The 21,151-nt window shown below is 35.3% G+C and overlaps 1 protein-coding gene across 7 annotated transcripts in view; it reads right to left on the reverse strand.

The window, feature by feature from the left end:
• Nucleotides 1–21,151, reverse strand: part of EVI5L (ecotropic viral integration site 5 like) — a 2,636,797-nt gene that overhangs the window by 1,317,147 nt on the left and 1,298,499 nt on the right. For 4 of the 7 annotated variants that reach the window (XM_044084539.1, XM_044084535.1, XM_044084536.1 and 1 more), the window contains one exon: nucleotides 2,010–2,042. The exons of the other annotated variants lie outside the window; for them this stretch is intronic. In XM_044084539.1, coding sequence (XP_043940474.1) covers nucleotides 2,010–2,042 — 33 coding nt within the window. The remainder of the gene's footprint in view (nucleotides 1–2,009; nucleotides 2,043–21,151) is intronic. 7 annotated transcript variants of the gene reach the window in all.

The following is a 21,151-nucleotide window of genomic DNA, read 5'->3' on the forward strand; positions in this document are numbered from 1 at the left end:
TATCAGGTCCCACAGAGCATTTTACCCTCCTCTTAGATGCCCTCATACTCCCTGCAGCAGCTCTCTAGAACTTCGCTTAGTGCTGCCTGCTTCGAGAAGTGTGACTCTGCACATTAACTCGCCCAGCCAGTGTGCATGCACGGTGGTGATTTGTGTGTGTGTGTGTGTGTGTGTGTGTGTAACATTCGGTGTGTTCCTTTTAGCTGTCACTCAAGCAGTGAAAAAGACCCACCTTTCTTCCCCTCGGGATGGATGACCCATAAAACTGGCACTCACTCCAACCATTCTTATAGCAACCAAGCTGCTAGTCAAACATGGGTCACAGTCAGGGCTTCATTCATATGTAGTGCACAGCATGGGCCTGCTAAATGTTGAGAACTTCACCAGTAGGATGCACTCTGCCAATAGTCAGACTAAGAGAGCTTCAAAACACCTCTTCTGTACTTGGGTCAACAAATCAGACTGCCAAGGTACTTTCAAACTTCAAAACTGTACTAATGTCATGGAATGAAGTGCAAAAGACCCATAAAGCATTAATGCAACAAAATCATTCTCAAAGGTGTAGTGAACAAAGGAAATGGCACAATGGCAAATGACCCAACAGTAAGTGATTCTAGCAGAATTCACATTCATAAAGTGAGTTCATCTCTATTTTCTGCACTATGGTTTCACTGCAAAAAAAAATGCAGGGCAGGACAGTTGAGGGTTCTAAAGGGGAGTCCTTCTACACAACACATACAGCAATGTTGTGTTACCACTTCACTTCTATTAATAGTAAGCAATATTTACTTGTATCATCCTGATATTAAATATACAAGTTAGGTTTTGGAGGTCTCTCTATTAATATGTACACGTGCAAGCTGCTGGTTAGTACAGCACTGTTCTCCAAGATGAGAGGACAATAATTCAAAAACAACCATCCTATCCCCTTGGGGCAAAGGTTAATTCAGCATGACTACTTCACTATGTTTCCAACTTAAAAGATCAGCTTACACAGTGCTGTATCATCTTGTTCAATGAAAATCTAAATAAGAAGTTGTCCCATGCTCTCTCACTTACCAATATTCTGGTTCTATACCCAAGAAGGGAAAGTGCAGTGTCTTTTTTTTTTTTTTTGGACATGAACTTCTACAAATATGCACCCCCACAAGCAAAGTAATATAAATTGGGCATTCCTAACACTTTTCAAATGGAGTCATCTACTAGTGTGAAACATATTGATCAAAATAGTATGATCACTTGCACGTTTTTTTTTCTTCCCTAAGGTAATCAATAAAATCTTACAACAACAACATCAACATCATTTCACCTTCTTGCACTTCAATCTGTATCGTTCTTATCCTTAATTGGCAGATTTGACACCTCACATCTAGTAATCTGTTACAATGAACTGTGTAACTCTAATGGGCAATAACAAGGACCATCTCCAGCATGGTCAAAGATGAGGTCACTTGTGCAAGAATGCCCAAGGCTCATTGTATTGGGCCGCAATGCCCATTTGGAATGAACAAGGTCTAAATTTCTACAAATCTGGAAAACTTTTAAAGAATCTAAGTTTTATGCAAAACAGAACATTTAACAACTTAAGCTGTACCCCGGGAAAAAAAAATCCATATCACTTTAATGATCTAGCAATGGCCCGCTGGTGGGATTTCATAGGCAGATAATGACCCACTAAATAAATACAATTTTTAAAAGAAAGTTGTGCAGCCAATGGGTTATGAATTAGAAAATAAATAATGTGTTTATGGACGTAAAGCTCTCAGCTGCTTGCAGTTATAAAGCCAATTGTGTAACAAAAAACAGCATTCCAATGTGTTTGAGAGCTCAAGTTCCAGATAAGACAAAAGTGTCTTTTTGACTTGCATTTCTGAGAATAATCAGTCTTTACATTATGATGACTTCACTTGGCAAATGTTCATAATTCCACTATATCATTAAAAAAAAAAAGACACTGCACATTAAGGGAGAAAAGCACTGTACAGGAAAGACAGCAAGCTATACATTACCTGGATCAGTCTGTCTGCAAGAGCAGCACTTTCCTATGTGGAGAGAGATCCGGACAGAAAGATTGGAAAAAAGAGAGAAAGATACACCCAAACACAAAAGAAAGCAAGAGAAACATTTCACCAATGCACTACACTGAAACTTGAAGCAAAGAGAAAAGCAGCACATGATACCATGCCAGCAGCTACTGTACTACAGGATTAAGAGGCAATAGGTAAATCAAGGCACTTCAGCATGAGGATGGAGCTTGGAAGACATTTCCTCAGATGGCAACAACAGCTAACTTCTATGACAAAAAACTGTGGCCAACGCACTTACATTTTTTTCTCCTTAGTGGATTAATAGTATCAGCTCTGTTCAACTGTTGCAAATTCACACGTCTGCACAGTCCACTCCACTCTCCCTTTTGCATTTAGAGCCTCTTTCATTCTCTGACACACCTCAATGTTGTGCTCAATGATTCCCACCTTCACTCTTCTTCCATTTTACTTTTCACAAATTTTTAACCAGTGAGTTATTCTACAATTGAATTCACCAAGTTACAATCACCTTAGTTCTAAGTTTCCCTGTGTGTGCGCGTCTCTCTATATGAGGGAGGTCCTCTTATTATTTACTTTGTTACTATGAAACCAGTTTATTAGATCTCAAAACTCACACTGGATATTAGGATTTTCATAAAATCAAGATTAGTGTTATTTCTGAAATACTGATAATTTTCAATATGTTTAAGGGAAAATCCAGGGATCAATTATGTATGCAAATGCATCTTTAGAACTTTAGGCTTTACCACTGAACAGCAGCCATACATCTCATCCACAGTCCTTGACAGAGCTGATAGGACAATTGACTCAAGCTTCACATTTACAATGCCCTTTACAATCAGGAGCACCACCAAAAAAGTTTTTGTTAATAAGATAAGAATCTTCAAGATACAAGTGGCATGTTTTTAGCTGACATACTCAGATTCATAAAGCACTTAAACAAAGGCGGATGGATTTAAATCAAGGTCTGCACTATGCACCTTGCCCTTAACAGGAACATTTAAGCATACAAGCTGCTATTGACATAACTGCTCTGACTTGCACTCTAAGTTTTATTTATAACTCAGATGTTACTATCTGTGTCAGATATGGTAGACCTGAATCTTTTTTTTCATTAAGTATTTTAATAAATTGTATCATTACTCCTGTTACTTGTTGAATGTGTAAAACATTGTATTACTTCCCTTGTTTTGCATTTATCTTTCCATCTATCTATCTATCTATCTATCTATCTATCTATCTATCTATCTATCATGTGTTATTGACTCTTTCCAGCCAAGACCTAGCCCACAAAGGTAAATGCAAATGCATACATGAGCAATTTAGTGCAGCCAGGCAACCAGTATGTTTTTTGGAAGTAGAAGGAAACCAAAGTACCTGAAAAAAACAATTGTAAATTCCTGACAGAGAGTTCTTGGGACTTAGAACTGAAAGTTGTAAGACTATGAGGCAGATATTTAGCTATCGTCTATAATTCTGCAGCTGATGAACCCCCAAACATCTTTAGTGCCATTGGCAGTTCTACCAAAGCGTCACTATGAATAATGTACAGTTGTGTGAGTTAAGTCTCCTTAAAACTAGATAACACTATCACTGCTGTACAAATTACAAAGTGTTATGAGATTGTCTGTCTCTGAGGCACAGAAGGATGAAGCCTTAACTATGACAGAGATAAGCCAAGTTCAATTAGCAGTTCATGTGATGGAGGAGCTGAACAGAGAAGGGTGGGAGTGAACAGCTTAATTGCTTGTCCATCAAGGAGGGAAGGAAATGGTAGTACCAGTCAATAAATTGCTCCCATTCAAGAACAGGTTTGCATGACAACAATAGCTGTAGGACCAGAGAATGTGAACTTAGCAATGCAAGTTGGTGATGGTGGCTCTTACATTCATAACATGGCAGCATGTATACACTAGGACAGGATATAAAATGCCAAGACCATGATGATCACCAATACTTTGGTTCCTTTGCTAATTTTCTCCAGTAAATTCTAGTCCTCTCTAGTCGATTTCATGATACCCCCTACTTGCAGTCAAGACCTATTAGCAAAATCTCCTTTCTCCATTCCTGTGTTGGCTTAGTTCTTAGAATACTTTTGCTTGCTTTACAAATGCAGTATTCTATATGGGTGTTGTTATTCTCCTGAAGAACATGCATACAAAAGAAAATGGTAGGAGTAAACTACACAGAGAAACATGGGAATTGTGGGAACAATACAGACAGGGGAGGAATGTGGTGTAAAAGAAGGCAGGACTTAACTGAGCTATGTAATGTCTGACTGAAAATGATTGGTTAGATTATAAGTTATGTATAATGTTTGTGACTGGGAGTTTGTCAGCATGGTTTGTGATATAAAATGCTTGCAACTAGGTTGTGTCACTTTGGTTTGTTTTAATTTGTATAAATATATGATTACTTATGTCATAAGTGATGGTTTAATAAAGATGTTTCTTGTTTAAAAAAAAAAGGACAGGAATTGAATAATTTATGTAATGTTGCTTATGTTATATGATAAATAGCAATATATGTGAAGCGTAATGTTTCTTAATTTTAACTTGTTAATACAGTTTGATTAAGTTTTGTATAAATGTAAATGTGCCTATGCCACAAGTTATAATTCAATAAAGGTGTTTAAAAAAAGGAATTGCATCCAAAATCCTTACTTGTCAAACTCCCCACCCTGTTTCATCATCATCCCTTTCCACTACAATTTATAACTTCAAGCTTTCTTTATGCATATGAACTTTAACTGTGCAGACCTAAAGTAACCCTTCAATTCATGTAATACTAAACCACCTTGTTCAATGAGGAGAGTCAACTAATGCCACTTGACTCTTGCCTTTCCAAATAAATTTCTTTAAGTCTATTAATTATCATCCACAATTTCTCCTCTGACAAAAATATGCCTGTCATGTGTATAAACCTAAAGTGATTGTATCTTACTGTTCATATCCATAGCCAAAAGCTTCCAGATTATCAGTTTTTTGTATTATCTTTGGTTTAGTCTCTTCCCATATAGCCTCAACTGCATAACATAATCTGTTTAAATCCAAACACAAAAATACTTAAAATTGCAATGTACCCATAAGTGCAGGTAGTCCAACAATATTTTGTGTGGGTACACAGTTAACTACTATAGCATTTGTTTTATCTTCATTAATTACATATCCTTCAAAACTTGAAACACTCTCAAAATGTCCCCAAACATGAAAGTGTCCCTTTTGGATTTTTAAAGTACAAAGTAATATAATTTGAAAACAGAGCTAATTTTCCTGATTACCGCACCACTTATATCACTGTATTTGTGAGTCTCTTACTTTATTTGCCGTTAGTTCTAAATGTAAAACAAATAGCCAAGGGGAAAGAGAACACCCCTGACCTTGCTCCTATGTTCAAACACAGTACATTGCAGAGAAGCCCTCACCATCCTAATTCTTGTCACCAACCATTCATATATTCTCCTAATTAACGCTATTACTCTACTGGCGGAAAGCAGATGTTGACACTTCAACATCATTGCTCTAATAATGTTGTCAAATGTTTATCTCCCCTCCATAAAACCAAACTGATCAATATATATAAATTTTGGCAACACCCATGCCATTCTCTTGCCTAGTACAGATATAAGCACTTTATAATCATGGTTTAAAAATGAAATGAATCAATATGAAGATATGTCTGAAGGTTCTTTACCCTGTTTGGGTAATACAGCCACCTCAGCTTTTTTCCAAAATGCTGGTATTCATCCTATTTTAAAATATTGTTAAACAAAACAATCTAGATCTTAATCACCTTCTTTCCTGTCAACATCCCAACTTCCACAGGAATAACATTTGTTCCTGGTGACCTCATTACTGCGTGATTATACATCATCATTTTATCTCATTTCTTCCTATCCTAGGGATTAAATGAGGAGCTTCATGTTTCTCTAACCTTGGCATAATTAAGTGTTACATAAATATTTCCATTTTAGCATTTTCATTTCCACTTCTCTCTACTTCATACAAATTTTCATAAAATTTCCAAAATATTTCAAATACATCTATAGCTTTCTGGCTATTTTTCTTGTCATAGCTCCCTAAGTTAAGCGACAACTTTTTCTACTGCCTTGTTCATTGTGTTGAAAGTTTTTCTACATAAATAAACAAACAAAATAGTTGCTTAATGTTAACGTATTTAAAAATATGCATATGTATATGTGTGTGTATACACATGCACACACCAACACACACATACATATATATATATATATATATATATATATATATATATATATATATATATATGTGTGTGTGTGTGTGTGTGTTTATATGTACAGTGGATATAAAACATTTACACACTCCTGTTAAAATGCCAGATTTTTGTGATATAAAAAATGAGACCAAAATAAATAATTTCAAAACTTTTCCCACCTCTAATGTGACCTATAACCTGTACAATTCCACTGAAAAACAAACAAATCTGTTAGGGAAAAAATATAAAAAATAAAAAACGTACAATAAGCTGGTTCCATAATACTTTGTTGAAGCTCCTTTTGATTTAATTACAACATTCAGTCTTCTTGGGTACACAATCTGAGATCAATTAAAGAAACTCTGATTAACCCCAAATTAAGTTCAACTGTTCTAGTAGGATTTTCCTGACATGTACTCAGTTGCCTGCTACAGCATAAGCCATGGTTCGCAGAGAACTTACGAAGCATCAAAGGGATCTCATTGTTGAAAGATATCAGTCAGGAGAAGGGTACAAAAAAATTTCCACAGCACTGGATATACCATGGAACACAGTGAAGACAGTCATCAAAAAGTGAAGAAAATATGGGACAACCATGATGTTGTAAAGAACTGAATGTCCGTCCAAAATTGATGAAAAGACAAGATGAAAACTGGTCAGGGAGGCTGCCAAGAGACGTACAGCAACACTGAAGGAGCTGCAGGAATTTCTGGCAAATACTGGTTGTGAACTACATGTGACAACAATCACCTGTATTCTCCATATATCTGGGCTATAGGGTAGGGTTGCAAGAGAGAAGCCTTTTCTTACATAGAAAAACATTCAAGCCCAGCTAAAATTTGCAAAACAATACAGCAAATCTCGCAAAAGCATGTGGGAAAATGTATTATGGTCTGATGAGATGAAGGATGAACTTTACGGCCACAATTGCAAAAGGTACGTTTGGCACAAAAACAATACTTCGCATCACCAAAAGAACACCATCAGCCAGAGCCCAGACCTAAATTTTCACTTCCTTTAAATACATTAGTTCTAGCAGGCCATTTAAATTAACAACAGTTCCTTTCCAATAGTAAAGTGTGAACAGGCATGGTGCTGTGTGCATTTTCATTAACATTACAATTGCAGTTACATAAGGTAAATTGGTCAGACAGTAATAGCTTTATGGTGCCATGTGTATACTAATAGGGATCGTGTGCAAAAGCAAAAAAAAAAAAAAAATATGGGGAAACCAGGAAGGATGAGTCATGCTGTCATAATTCGAATATTAAATCCCAGATTGGTTCGTCCCTGACGGGACAACCCAGAAATTAAGTATAGTTACTTTGCGTAACTCATGAATCCATGCCTCCAAATGTAAGTAAAGAAGGGCACGGACGAAGGTTGAGGAGTCATGTAGAGAGCCCTACTATGTTTGGGTATCAGTTTGTTTGTAGAGAAATCTGTGGGTATGCCACCTGATAATTTCTGGATTGTCCCGTCAGGGATGAACGAATCTGAGCATTAATATTCAAATTATGACAGCATGACTCATCCTTTCCGGTTCCCCCATATTTTTAATATTTTTTGTTTTGTTTTTTTTTTTTGCTTTTGCACACAATCCCTTTTATTATGCACATGGCACCATAAAGCTATTACTGTCTGACCAATTTACCTTATGTAACTGCGATTGTAATGTTAATGAAAATGCACACAGCACCTTGCCTGTTCACACTTTACTATTGGAAAGGAACTGTTGTTAATTTATGGCCTGTTAGAACTAATGTATTTAAAGGAAGTGAAAATGGTTGCAATTAGTTATGAAACATGTCTTTCTGAAAAAGTCTTGATAATAAATAAGACGAAAGCGCTAAAGTACTACAAGAGTTGTTGGTGTGATTTACTATTCTTGAATGCTGTTATTGTCATAAAGTTCATATTTTTTGTTTTATGTCTTTAAGAGAGTTTACTTTGTTTTTAAATGCATCAGTTGGGCTTTTATTGGATTATTTTATCACATGACTGATTGAATGAAAGTATTTAAGACTCATGTGGTCATTGATTCTAGCATTCGGAAGAAGTCTTTGTTATATTCTGACGAAAGCGTTAAAAATAAAGTGCTTTTGCACACTTTGATTTTACTATTCTTTGAGTGCTTACAGCAAGTTTGGTAATTTGTGGCTGGTATCAGTATTGTTCTTAGTCTTTGTTTGGGTTACTGGTTTGTGGAGTTGAGTGTACACCGATTTTAGACATGGACACCTCCTCGCGCACTATCAATCTGGGGAATGACCCAGTGGAGAACATTGGACTGTTAACCCAAATGATACAAGAAATTTCCAAAGAGGCTCCCAGTGGAAGCAGAACGGAAAGTGTTCGGTCAGGTCCGAATCTGTCTGACTCTCATTTGAATAATACCAATGTACAAGGTACTAATAACTATTCATTTGTGGGGCAGAACCTAACAGACTGGTTACAGAAAGATTTTTTTTTATGGGCGGAAGAAGCAATATCCATGGTACTTGTACATTTCAGCATTCCTTGAACATGTTTGAAACAAAATTACTTAAGTGCAGAAAGTTACAACTAGAAAATGCCTATTTTCTAGAATGTATTAAAAATAAAGAAGGGTCTTAGGCATTAGAAGTACCCTACAGGGCTTGTACACAACTCACCCCTTTATCTTGAACTTATTGAACTGTTTGACAGACAAGGCATGGAATTGCTTGATATTTTAATGACGTATAATCACAATAACATTGAAGGTTTGTGGAAAGAGTCGTCTAATTTAGATAAAACTATATGCAACAATTTACTTTTTGAACACAATGTGTCTAAATATAAGAATATGTTTGATAATACTGACAAAATTACTGGGGACATACAAAACCATAAGGAGAAAAAGTTATTAAGGGATATCAGTGCATATGAGTCTGGTTTGGCCTATCCCAAACCAGCACAGGCTTTAGCTAACCCAGGTTCTGATCGTAACAATTTGAATGAGCAGGAAGTCACTACTAATGCGTCACAAAATGAACAAGCCCCTTTAGGGCAGGGCATTCCAAGGAGATCTTCGAGAATATGGAATCAGCGCAACAAGCAGACTACAGGCCACCACGCTATCGACAAGGGTGAGGGTATCAGAATCAGCAGCCCTTTCACAACAGACAATAGTATTAGAAATATCTGATACAGAGTTAACTAATTTATTTGATATTCATGATGATTTCTGAGGTCTGCAAGCTGAAACCCTTGAAGCATTGGTTGCGTTGTCAGAAGAGCATAATAGTGCACACAATTTTCATTGTGAGCATGTTACGGAAATTACCAACTCCAAAGGTGACTTTACTGTTTTCAATTTTACTACATATTTTTTTTTTTTATGAGAAAACTGCGAATTTGTTATGTAAGGGCTTAAACTTTGAGCCTGCAAGACGTTCTGACTTAGAAGTTATTTTAGACCTAAAAATGTTTGTGAGAAACCTAAATTTTTGTTTAATGTTCAGTAACAATGCTATTAATTATGGCAACCATTCTTTACATAAAAAAGTCTCTTCAATCCTCCCTTAATACATTGACAGTATTTGAGAAATTGTGCGACTTTGACTTTCGAGCAATGTTAGTTGGTAAAGAAAACATGACACACTATTTATCAGACACAGAAAGTCAATTGTTAAACGAACTGATTAAAAACACTTCAATCCATATAATGAAGCCAGATAAGGGAGGGGGCGTGGTACTAATGTCTAAAGTTGATTCTACCAACAGAATTAACACACTGTTGTTAGAAGATAGTACATACGAAGAAGTTTCTAAAAGGTTTATAAATGTTTTATACCAAAGAATTGATATGGCTTTACAAAATATGTATGACCAAGAATTAATAGATGGTAGGTTGCTAGAATTTCTAGTAGTTAAATATCCTACAACACCGTGTATCTTTGGTATTCCGAAGATACACAAAGATAAATTGAACCCTCCTATGAGGCCCACTGTTAGTGCTAATGGTTCAAAAACTGAATTTATGGGAAAATACTTGGATCATACACTTAAAGAAGGATTGAAAAAAGAAGAGCATATATGCATAGATTCTTGGCATTTTTTGAAAAAATTAAATGAATTACATTATGATAAGAATGTTTCTTTTTTGACTGTTGATGTAGTTAACCTATATGGTTCTATTCCACACAACACTGGTTTGAAGAATTCTTGTATGGCAGTTTACTAATAACCAGGTACTTATTCTGGTTACTCTGATGGACATCATGTTAAAAAACAATTTTATTTATTTTGAAGGTGAGATTTTTCATTAAAAAACGGGTGTGGCAATGGGGGTGATATGTGCCCCCACTTTTGCAAATATTGTTATGTTAATGTGGGAGCGTAAATATTTATTTAATTCTTTATTTACTGATAAATGGATTCTTTATTTGCGTTATATAGATGATTTTTTTTTATGGACAGATGATGAGATAGCCATTCATGATTTTATAAACTACATTAATAATACTACAGAGTTCTTGAAATTTACTCATACATATTGCAGGGACAGTATTAATTATTTAGATGTCACTATCGGAAAGGAGAATAACTGTTTTGTAAACAATTTATTTAGAAAACCAACTTACAGTAGCAGCTTATTGCATTATAATAGCAGTCATCCCTTGCATGTAAAGAAGAACTTGGTGAAAGGGCAATTTATTAGATTAGCCTATATGGTTACGAAAGACAAAGATTTTCTAGCTTAATGCCATTTACTTTTGGATATGTTTTCATCTCGAGACTATCCATTAGAACTTATGGATAATTCTTTCAATGAAGTAAGCACCAAAAGGGGAAAAAATATTATAGTACCGATTTTGAATTATGGTATTTCGGTAGGCAGTCACTATGAACAAGAAAAATGAACAGTCCATAAAGACTATATTTGTTCTTTTGTTACTAGATTTAGTGTAGATCATCATTTTTTATCTTACATTCTAAATAAGAATTGGCATATTTTTCAGGGATTTGATGGAATTATGGAAAAATTAGGCTCTAAACCCAGCATAGTTTTTAGAAAAAGGTATACGTTCAAACAACTGTTAGAAAAGAAAGGACAATGTACCAAGAAAGAAAAGGCTTCTTCTTCTTTTCAGCTTTTCCAGGTTAGGGGTCACCACAGCGGAACACCTGTCCGCTCATGATTGGCAGTGGAGTTTTACGGTGTCGAGTTGCCAGCCCGGCACCGAACCTTCCACAGAAGGCACACACACGCACACACTCACACCTAGGGCCAATTTAGAGTGCCCAATCCACCCTTAGCATGTCTCTGGGGTGTGGGAGGAAAACGGAGTACCCGGAGGAAATCCATGCGACCAGAGGGAGGACATACAGACTCTGTACAGAAGGCACCCCAGCCTAGGATCGAACTAGAGAACCCCTTGCTGTGATGCGATAATGCTAACCTCTGCACCACCGTAAGAAAGAAAAGGCTATAGGAATGAAAGAATGTGGATTTTGTTCTCAATGTCCACTAATTAAATTAGTAAATACGATCAAAATTAATAATGTTTACATCAAAATAGCAGGAAAATTCAATTGCGACACTGTATGAGTTGTTTATGCAGCTATGTGTGAGGTTTGTTCTGGTTTTTATATTGGCAAGACCAAGAGAAAACTTAAAGAATGGATGTATGAGCATGCTAGAGACATCAAAAATAAAAACAAAAACAGTGCACTATATAGGCATATTGAGAATAACTCTTCACATTGTTTCAAATTTGTTGTCATTGAAAAAGTCCCACAGGACCCCAGAGGAGGACCATGGGAAGACTTGTTAGATTTTAAAGAGCTATGTTGGCAGATTAGGTTAAATGCCTTATGTGCACCTGGGTTAAATGATGGTATGTCTTTAGTCAGTTTTTTAAAATTGCGCTCATACAGGGTGTAGTTATTCTTATTAACTTTGTAAAGTTAGGCACAATGAATGTTTGTTTCAGCTTTCCTTGTTGTTGTCATTTAATATGCTGCTATTTTTTAGTTTTAATATATATATATATATATATATATATATATATATATATATTGTTTTATGTCTTTAAGAGAGTTTACTTTGTTTTTAAATGCATCAGTTAGGCTTTTATTGGATTATTTTATCACATGACTGATTGAATGAAAGTAAGATTCATGTGGTCATTGATTCTAGCATTCTGAAGAAGTTTTTGTTATATTCTGACGAAAGCTCTAAAAATAAAGTTGTGTTTTTGCACACTTTGATTTTACTACTCTTTGAGTGCTTATAGCAAGTTTGGTGATTCGTGGCTGGTATCAGTATTGTTCTTAGTCTTCGTTTGGGTTACTGGTTTGTGGAGTTGTAATAATATTTATTCCATGGGTAGAATTTTAAGGAAAATGTATGTGTTTTTTTTTAAATATTAGAATGTTTTTCTTTTGCCTGAGACCTTAATCTACACAAATATGTTAATTACAAGATTATACTCAATCTTAATAAATCATTTTTTTCTTTAAAACATGAAAATGAACTTATCTTTAAAATGTTAATGGTCTTAATAATCTTAAAAAAGAGGGCTAATTTGCTAAAAATATTTAGAAATTAATAAATCTCTAGTTTTATTTCTTCAGGAAACACATTTTTCACAAGAAGTATACTCTCAGTTTTTGGAACTTTAATAAATATATAACTTTATCTCACCCTTCTTTCAAATAAAAAAGAGGAGTAGCTATTCTTTGTAAAAGGGACATTCAAATGCCATACATTTTCTTTAAATATGAAGATAAACAACGCCTATTTATGTTGATTACTATAAAATATGACGTTAGGACTTGGGCTCTGCTAAATTTATACTGGTTTCCTGGAATGGGAGTTAAAATAGCAAAATAAATTGAATTTTATAACTACAAAGGTAATTTAATCCTAGGCAGCAACTTTAACTGTATATTGGATGATACTGAATCTAACTCAAACAGAAAATTCAAATTACTTCCTATAGCAAAATATTTCAAAGACTGGAAAATACTTTTAATATAAAAGACACCATTTCACTTCAAAGATAAAACATTATTTAAATTTTACTCATTACTCTTTTAATTATGGTACACAAACTAGAATTGATAAGTTATTAATCTCTCAAAATATTATGACTAAAATAAAAAAATTTAAAAAACCCTTTAATACCCTGTCCTTTCTCAGATCGCAATGCTTTGATCTTAAAAAATAGAAATAAATAAAAAAAAAAACTTCCTTATATCAATAGAATTCCATCGTATATGACCAAAATGAATGAATATAAAAAGTGGCTATTAGAAGAGACAGATGATTTTTATTACTTAATGAAACTTCTAGCTCCAATCAGATAACGATTTGGGATGTGTTCAAAGCATATATTTATGGAAAAACAATCTCATGGTATAAATGTAAACCAAAAAGAGTGGAACAAACAATTGTTAGAGATGCAACTAAAGGAAAATATTAAAAAAGATGAAGATAGGCCTGGACAGAATAAAGATAAGAAAGAAAATTAAATAACAAATATAATGAAATATTATCTCATAAAACAAATAGCATCCTACTCCAAATCTCATAGACATACAAGAAATATAACCAAAATAATTATGTTCCAAACTAACAAAAATAACATTAAAAAAATTAAAAATCCCATCACAAACTAAACTCAAATATTGGTGACATTTTAGAAAATTTCAGAAATCACTACACACTCTTAAATAAACCAATTATGAATAAAGCTAAAAAATTGTTAGATACTATCGATTCCACTAAGAAGATTTCTGCTTTACAAAAACAATTTATTAAAGCCTATTTCATTACAAGAAATTATCAAAAAATAAAATATATCAAACCTAATAAGTCTCCTGGAAATGATGGAATAATACCTGAATTATATAAACTAGCTCCCCAAAAGATTATAATTATCTTCCAAAATGTGTTTTTCAAGAGTACAAGATACAGATTAAGTCCTCCTTTGAGGAAATACTCATTAATTACTCCCATCTTAAAACAGGTAAAGACCTTCAAGAATGTACCTCTTATTGACCAATCTCTTTGCTTAATGTAGATTACAAATGATTAATGTCAATCTTAGCTGATAGAATGAAAAAAAATTAGCAATAATAATTGGTGTAGACCAATCAGGGTTTATTTGCAAAGATAGCCTGCTGATAACATTAAAAGATTAATTACAGTGATAGATGTGATGAAAAGTAAGGAAACTGAATCTATCTTTATCAGTCTAGATATTGAAAAAGCATTTGATTCTTTAAACTGGGATTATTTAACGTATTGCAAATATTTGAGTGCCCTTCTAATTTCACTGACTTGGTAGAGAATATCTATATTGATAATAATAAAACATATGTAAAATTAGGTTCATTTACTTTTAGTTTTATAAATATAAAGAAAGGAACTAAACATTGTTTTCCTCTCTCCCTCTAATTTAGCTACTGAAATATTTACAGTCCTAATGAATTAAAATACTAAAATCTTAGGTTTAGAATTTAATGACATCTATAACTCCAAAACAATGTTATTTACAGACAGTCTTTTAACAATTACAAATATTCCTGAAACATTAGATGAAGTTAATAAAATAATAAAAAATTTTCAAAAAATGTAAAACTTATATTTTAATAGTTCCAAATTGAAACATACCCTAATTAATAAGAAAACCCAATAACTGCAAATGGTGAAGAATCTGAAAGTATATTACACTTAGGTATTCATGTTTGTAATAATATAAATGAAACCATAAACTACAATTATGAAAACATACTAAATTATTTAACTAATCTCATTAATTCTTGGAATAAACTATACATTTCATTTGACGATAGGTTACATATTAAATCTTTTTTATTTCATAAAATGTTACATATAACCCAATCTCTTGTATTACCACCAAATAAGAAATAAATAAAATCAATCAATAAATAGATTATTTATAAAGTTTTTATGATACCCAAATAAATCTAGGTTGAACATAAATCATCACTTTAGACCTTGGAAAATGGGGGTTTAAATTTTCCTATGATACAAAATTATGCAAAAGTGACAGTTATAAATACTGATCCTTAACTGGTTAGACAGAAATTATACATCAAACTGGAAACTTTTACACCTACAATTATTGAACATTAATAAACTAAATTCTTTAGAATCAATAAATACTAAATGATATCAATTTTGGATATTTTTTGTAAATATATTCAAATGCCTTCAAATATGTCATCTAACTCAACTTACTTAAACTCAATCTTAAAAACTTTTAAAACAATAATATTATCTAACTCAAAGTAAAGATTTTGGTTTGAGTCACTAATTAAAGTTTTAGAAACAAACTACCTACTTACACCTTTATCTCTTGGAATAATAAACATTTTTATTGTGGGTTCCAATGTTTGGAGGGACTTGCATGTAAATCTGTTGAAACTATTCACTTAGAATTCAATACAAACAATAATTAATTAAATTATTTACAATTAGCTTTAACATCATTCCAGACTAAGATTTCTATTTTATCTAACCCTGACTTAGTTGAAATTCCTGAATGGATACTGATACTATTTAAAATTACTTATGAACATTGAGAATTTAATAATTTAATTTCAAAAGTATATCAAATGTTAGCCAAGGATTATTAAAACTTAGATAAAAGTTTCTAGAACTTTTTTACTAAAAAATTGTCTATACCTTTCATTGATCAAAATAAAAAAAAATTATTTCCTCTATTAAAAATACATATCGGAGCCTTTACTGGAGAATTCCTACAATGGGGCCAGGCCAGGCCCAGGAGGAGGATGCACCCCATTGTAGAAGGTAGTAGTCCACAAAAATTAGAAAAACTGATAGGCCAAAGAAGAGCCATAAAGCCGATAAAGTGGACTACTGAGGATAGGAAAGAAATTATGTATTGTTCCTATTATGCAAAAAGCCCAGAATTTCCAGACACAATATATACAAAACAATTAAGAGAGAAATTAGATGGTAAAAATACTTCCACAAGAAAACTGTCAGAAGCTTCAAATAAAAATTTGTATTCATTATATTACAATTTTCATTAATACAACAGATTTGTGAAAAACAGTATATACATCAAGAAACATTGATCTGGTTGGAAAAAGAAGCATCTGAGAATGTGCGAAAATATAAACAAAACATAGTGATTTCTGAAAAGTATAAAAAAGAAATATGGACGTGAAAGAAAGAGATTTGATATGGTTATGGAGTACCTGCAAAGTGAAGGATTCAGTGTAGAAAATCTAATTCAGAAAGCACCAGAAGAGGACAGAACAATGGATATCCAAATTAAGGGGAAACCAGTGGAATGGGAAGCAATTGGTCAGGTGCCATATGAAGATATTTTGGAACAGGAAACCAGTATAAATGTTCACTTGAAGCTGGGCAGTAAGGGAAGGAACAGGAAACTGATGCAGTCAATGTTGAGGAGTGACAGGCCAGTGGGTTCCCATATGACAGAGCAATGGATGGCAAGGGATGAAATTGAAGAGAATATGCCACAGGAAGATGTTATAGAACTTTCTATAGAATGCCTGCAAGAAAATGAAACAAATGTGCCCTCACTTTAGAAGAAAATAAGTGAAGAGAAGAGTTGCTTGATACTAGACACAGACATACTAAGATCGATGAAAGGAATAGACTGCAAAAGGTCAATAAAACCCAAGAAGTCAGAAGTTGATAAATAAATGAACACAGTAATTAGGACTGTCCATAGAGATCCATGTGATACAACAGAAGTAAACAGGATATATTACTGTGCAACTAAATTAATAACTGATAAAGTTCTACCACAAGAACACAGGGTAGTGCGGGATAGTAAGGGGAGAAATTGAATACCATCATGGAAATATCGAATAGAGAAAACTATAAAGCAATTAAGACAAGAAGTGTCACTGTTAGAAGAATATAGAAGAGAGAACAGATCAACAAAAATACTAAGAAAGATAGACGTGATAAAAGCAATGTGCATTATTAGAACAGACCATGATCTATCAAGCACTATCGCAAATAAACTAAAAAATCTCAGCACAGGCAGAAAAACTTAGAAGATACACAGATAAATATAAAGAAAAACTATAAAAAAAGCAATGTATTGATGACCTAAAAGGTTTTATTGAAAATTGGGAAACAAGGTAAAAGGAATTGAAAGTCTGCCAAAAAAAGAAGAAACAAACAGATACATTTTCGAGAAGTATCCGAGAAGATCCTGTGGAACATAAGATGCTAAATGGACTGAAGAAATAAAAGAAAGAATAAGAAGTTTAAAGGTACAGGATATAAAACGGAATGAAGTAGCAGCCACAGAGATGGAAACAAAGTTAAGAAAACCCCAGGCTCAGATGCAGTACTTAACTTTTGGTTAAAAGTATTAACATCTTTGCATGAAGATTCAGCCAGGAGTATAAATAATTTATATGCACACCCCAAACAGACACCAACCTGGTTAACAGGAAAAAACAATGCTCCTACTTAAGAGTGAACATGCAAGCTTCCCTAAAAATTATATACCAATAACTTGCCTTCTGATGACGTATAAACTATGCACGGGAATTGATGCCGACAGAGTTTATAGTCATTTAGACGAAAACTCAATTATGGCAGTAGAACAAAAGGGCAATAAAAGAAAGTCATATGGAACAAAGGATCATTTGTTGTTAAATAAAATAGTGGAAAACTATAAAAAGGGGAAGAATCTAACTATGGCATGGTTTGACTACAAAACGCATTTGATAGCATCCCACATTCATGGATAAAGAGTGCTTAAAAATGTATAAGATACACCCTATACTGATCAACTACATTACAGTGACCATGAAAAGTACAGTTTTGTACCTACCATAAATGTAGATGTCCGAGAGGAATGCATCTGCAGTCCTTACAAATGGGTTGTCCTGTCGTCAGGCAGCCCTTCGGTCGGCCGGATTCCAAAGTCTGGGTCTGGCTTCGGCTGGTGTCGCACTTCACCCGACGTCATTGTGGCAGTTCTTCGGGTATAAAGGCATCAGCCGACGCCATTTTCCTCAGTGTTTCTTGCCCCAGATGCCAGGTGCCCTCTTGGTAGTCTAAATTTGGATAAATGCCAAAGATTCCAAATAGTAGAGAGCAAACACACAAAATAAACATGTATGTACATATATACAAACAAATACACCATACTAGATCCCCCCCAAGCTAGCTGAAGATTGGTAAGTACCCTAGGAGTACCTCAGAGGGGAAGGAGGGTGGGTAATCCTGACTGCAGATGCATTCCTCTCGGACATCTACATTTATGGTAGGTACAAAACTGTACTATGTCCTTCAAGGATGCATCTGCAGTCCTTACAAATGGGTAGAATACCATAGCTAAACTAGGGGAGGAGGTAATGAGAATAGATTATGGTGTAGTCAGGATCCCTTGCAAAACAGCAGTGGCAAAGCCAGCACGGGATCTAGAGTATAGAGGTAAGTTATAATGCTTGGCAAATGTATGCACGGAGGTCCAAGTAGCAGCCTCTATAATGTCCTTGGTAGCCACTCCTCGTAAGAAAGCTGTGGTAGTGGCTGTGGCCCTTGTGGAGTGAGGCCTGATGTTCTCTGGAGTTTTCTTTCCATGGTAGGATTAACAAAATCTAATGCAATTTCCTATCCATTTGGAGATTGTCTGTTTAGAAATAGGTTTTCCTTCTTTTCCTGTTGCATAAGCTACCAGAAGCTGGTCAGTTTTTCTATTGTTTTTTGTCCTGTCCAGGTAGTAGCGTAATTGCCTGTGTAAATCCAAGGTATGCAAGAGCTTTTCTCCCCTGTTCTGTGGATTGGGGAAGTGTAGGAAGGTGGATAGCCTGATTTAAAGAGACTCTGGATACCACCTTAGGCATAAATGTAGGATTTGTTCTCATGGACACTCTATCTTGATGGAAGATCAGGAAGGGTTGTACTGCCATTAATGCTTGAAGTTCAGAGACCCTTCTTGCTGAAGTTATTGCCAGCAGGAAGGCAGTCTTCCAGGATAAGTATTGCAAGTCTGCTGTAGCTGCTGGCTCGAAAGGAGGTAGAGTCAGTTTTTCTAGCACAAAGTTCAAGTCCCATGCTGGCAATGGAGGTTTCCTGGGAGGTTTTACATTTTTAATTCCCTCAGAAACTGTCTGAGCAGAGGATGCGAGAAGACAGGAGGATCCAAGCTGTATTGAGCTGAAATAGCTGATGCATGTATCTTGATGGAGGAATAGGACAGGCCTGTGTGGAAGAGCTCCGCCAAGTACTCCAGGATGTTGGCTATGTTCACCAGTGTCACATCTTGCCCCTTTGCAGTACTCCAGATGAGATATCTTTTCCATTTTGCTGCATAATTCTTTCTTGTTGAAGGTCTACGAGCCTCCAGGATTATGTCCTTAACCCTTTGGGATAAATTTGGGTTAATTTCTGTTATGTAATGTTCCAGGCAGTTAGCTGCAGAGTTTTTAGGTTTGGATGCAGAATGTTGTAGTTGTTCTGCGTCAGCAGTAATGGGATCAGGGGTAGTTTCCATATTTGTTCCCGGGACATGCTCCTCAGCAGTGGATACCAATGTTGTCTTGGCCAGTCTGGGGCTATCAGAATGATCCTCAGACGTTCCTCTTTGATCTTGAGAAGCTCCTTGTGCATCAAAGGAAGTGGTGGGAATGCGTATGCTGTCAGGCTTTTCCAACTGAAGGATAGGGAGTCCACCTTCCAAGCAAGTGGGTGGTAAGTCCTTGTGCAGAATTTCTTCAACTGGTGATTGTATGGGGATGCAAACAAGTCTATTTGTGGTAATCCCCATTCTCTTGTGATGGTTTTGAAGATGTCCGGATGCAGCATCCATTCGTGGGCATCTGTTGTAGTTCTGCTTAATATGTCTGCTAGAATGTTTTCCTTCCCTGGTACATAAATTGCCTGTAACTGAATGTTGTAGCTCAGAGCCACATCCCATAGGGCTAGTGCCAGCCGGCATAGGGGGTATGAGTCTGTGCCTCCCTGTTTGTTGATGTACCACATAACTGTGGTGTTGTCTGTCCTTATCAACAACTGGCCTTCTTGGAGAAGAGGTCTGAATGCCTGGATTGCCAATTTTACTGCCATCATTTCTTTTAGATTTATGTGCAGATGCAGTTGGTCTTGAGTCCATAGGCCTTGAATGCACTTGTCCATCATGTGTGCCCCCCAACCGAGGTCTGAGGCATCTGTCGTGATAGTTTGTCTTGGTTGACTTTTGCAGAAGGGCAGTCCGGTGTTTGATTGACAGGCCTGAGCCCACCATAAGAACTCTTGCTTCAGGCATGGGATCACTGGAATTTTGGTTTCCAGGCTGTGCTTGTGCTGAGACCACAAATTCTTTAGGTACCACTGTAGCTTTCTCATATGAAGCCTGGCATGAGGGACCAGAATTATGCAGGATGCCATGAAGCCTAGAGCTTGTAGCACTTTTCTTGCAGTTAGATGGCTCTGCTTTGTTAATGCCAAGAAATAGAGAGGAAGTTGCTCTTTCTTTTCTGCAGTTAGGAATGCCATTTGTTTTGATGTGTCCAGTTCTGCACCCAGAAAGGTTATTATTTGGGATGGAATCAGCCTTGACTTTTGTATTGACTGTGTATCCCAGGGCTTGTAGCAGGTAGATGACTCTTTGTAAGTCTTCTGTTAATTTGTTTTTGTTGTCCGCTTGTATCAGGCAGTCGTCCAGGTAGGGATAGATTTGAATTCCCTGAAGTCTGCAATGAGCGATTACTGATGCCAGGCATTTCATGAACACTCTGGGCGCAGTAGATAAGCCAAAGGGCAATGCTGAGAATTGATAATGCTCTGATCCTGCAAGAAATCTGAGGTATCTTCTGCAAATTGGTCTTATGGGGATGTGCAGGTATGC

Source organism: Protopterus annectens, chromosome 9.part0 (assembly GCF_019279795.1).
Source record: "Protopterus annectens isolate FY-2018-M chromosome 9.part0, PAN1.0, whole genome shotgun sequence".
NCBI lineage: Eukaryota > Metazoa > Chordata > Ceratodontiformes > Protopteridae > Protopterus > Protopterus annectens.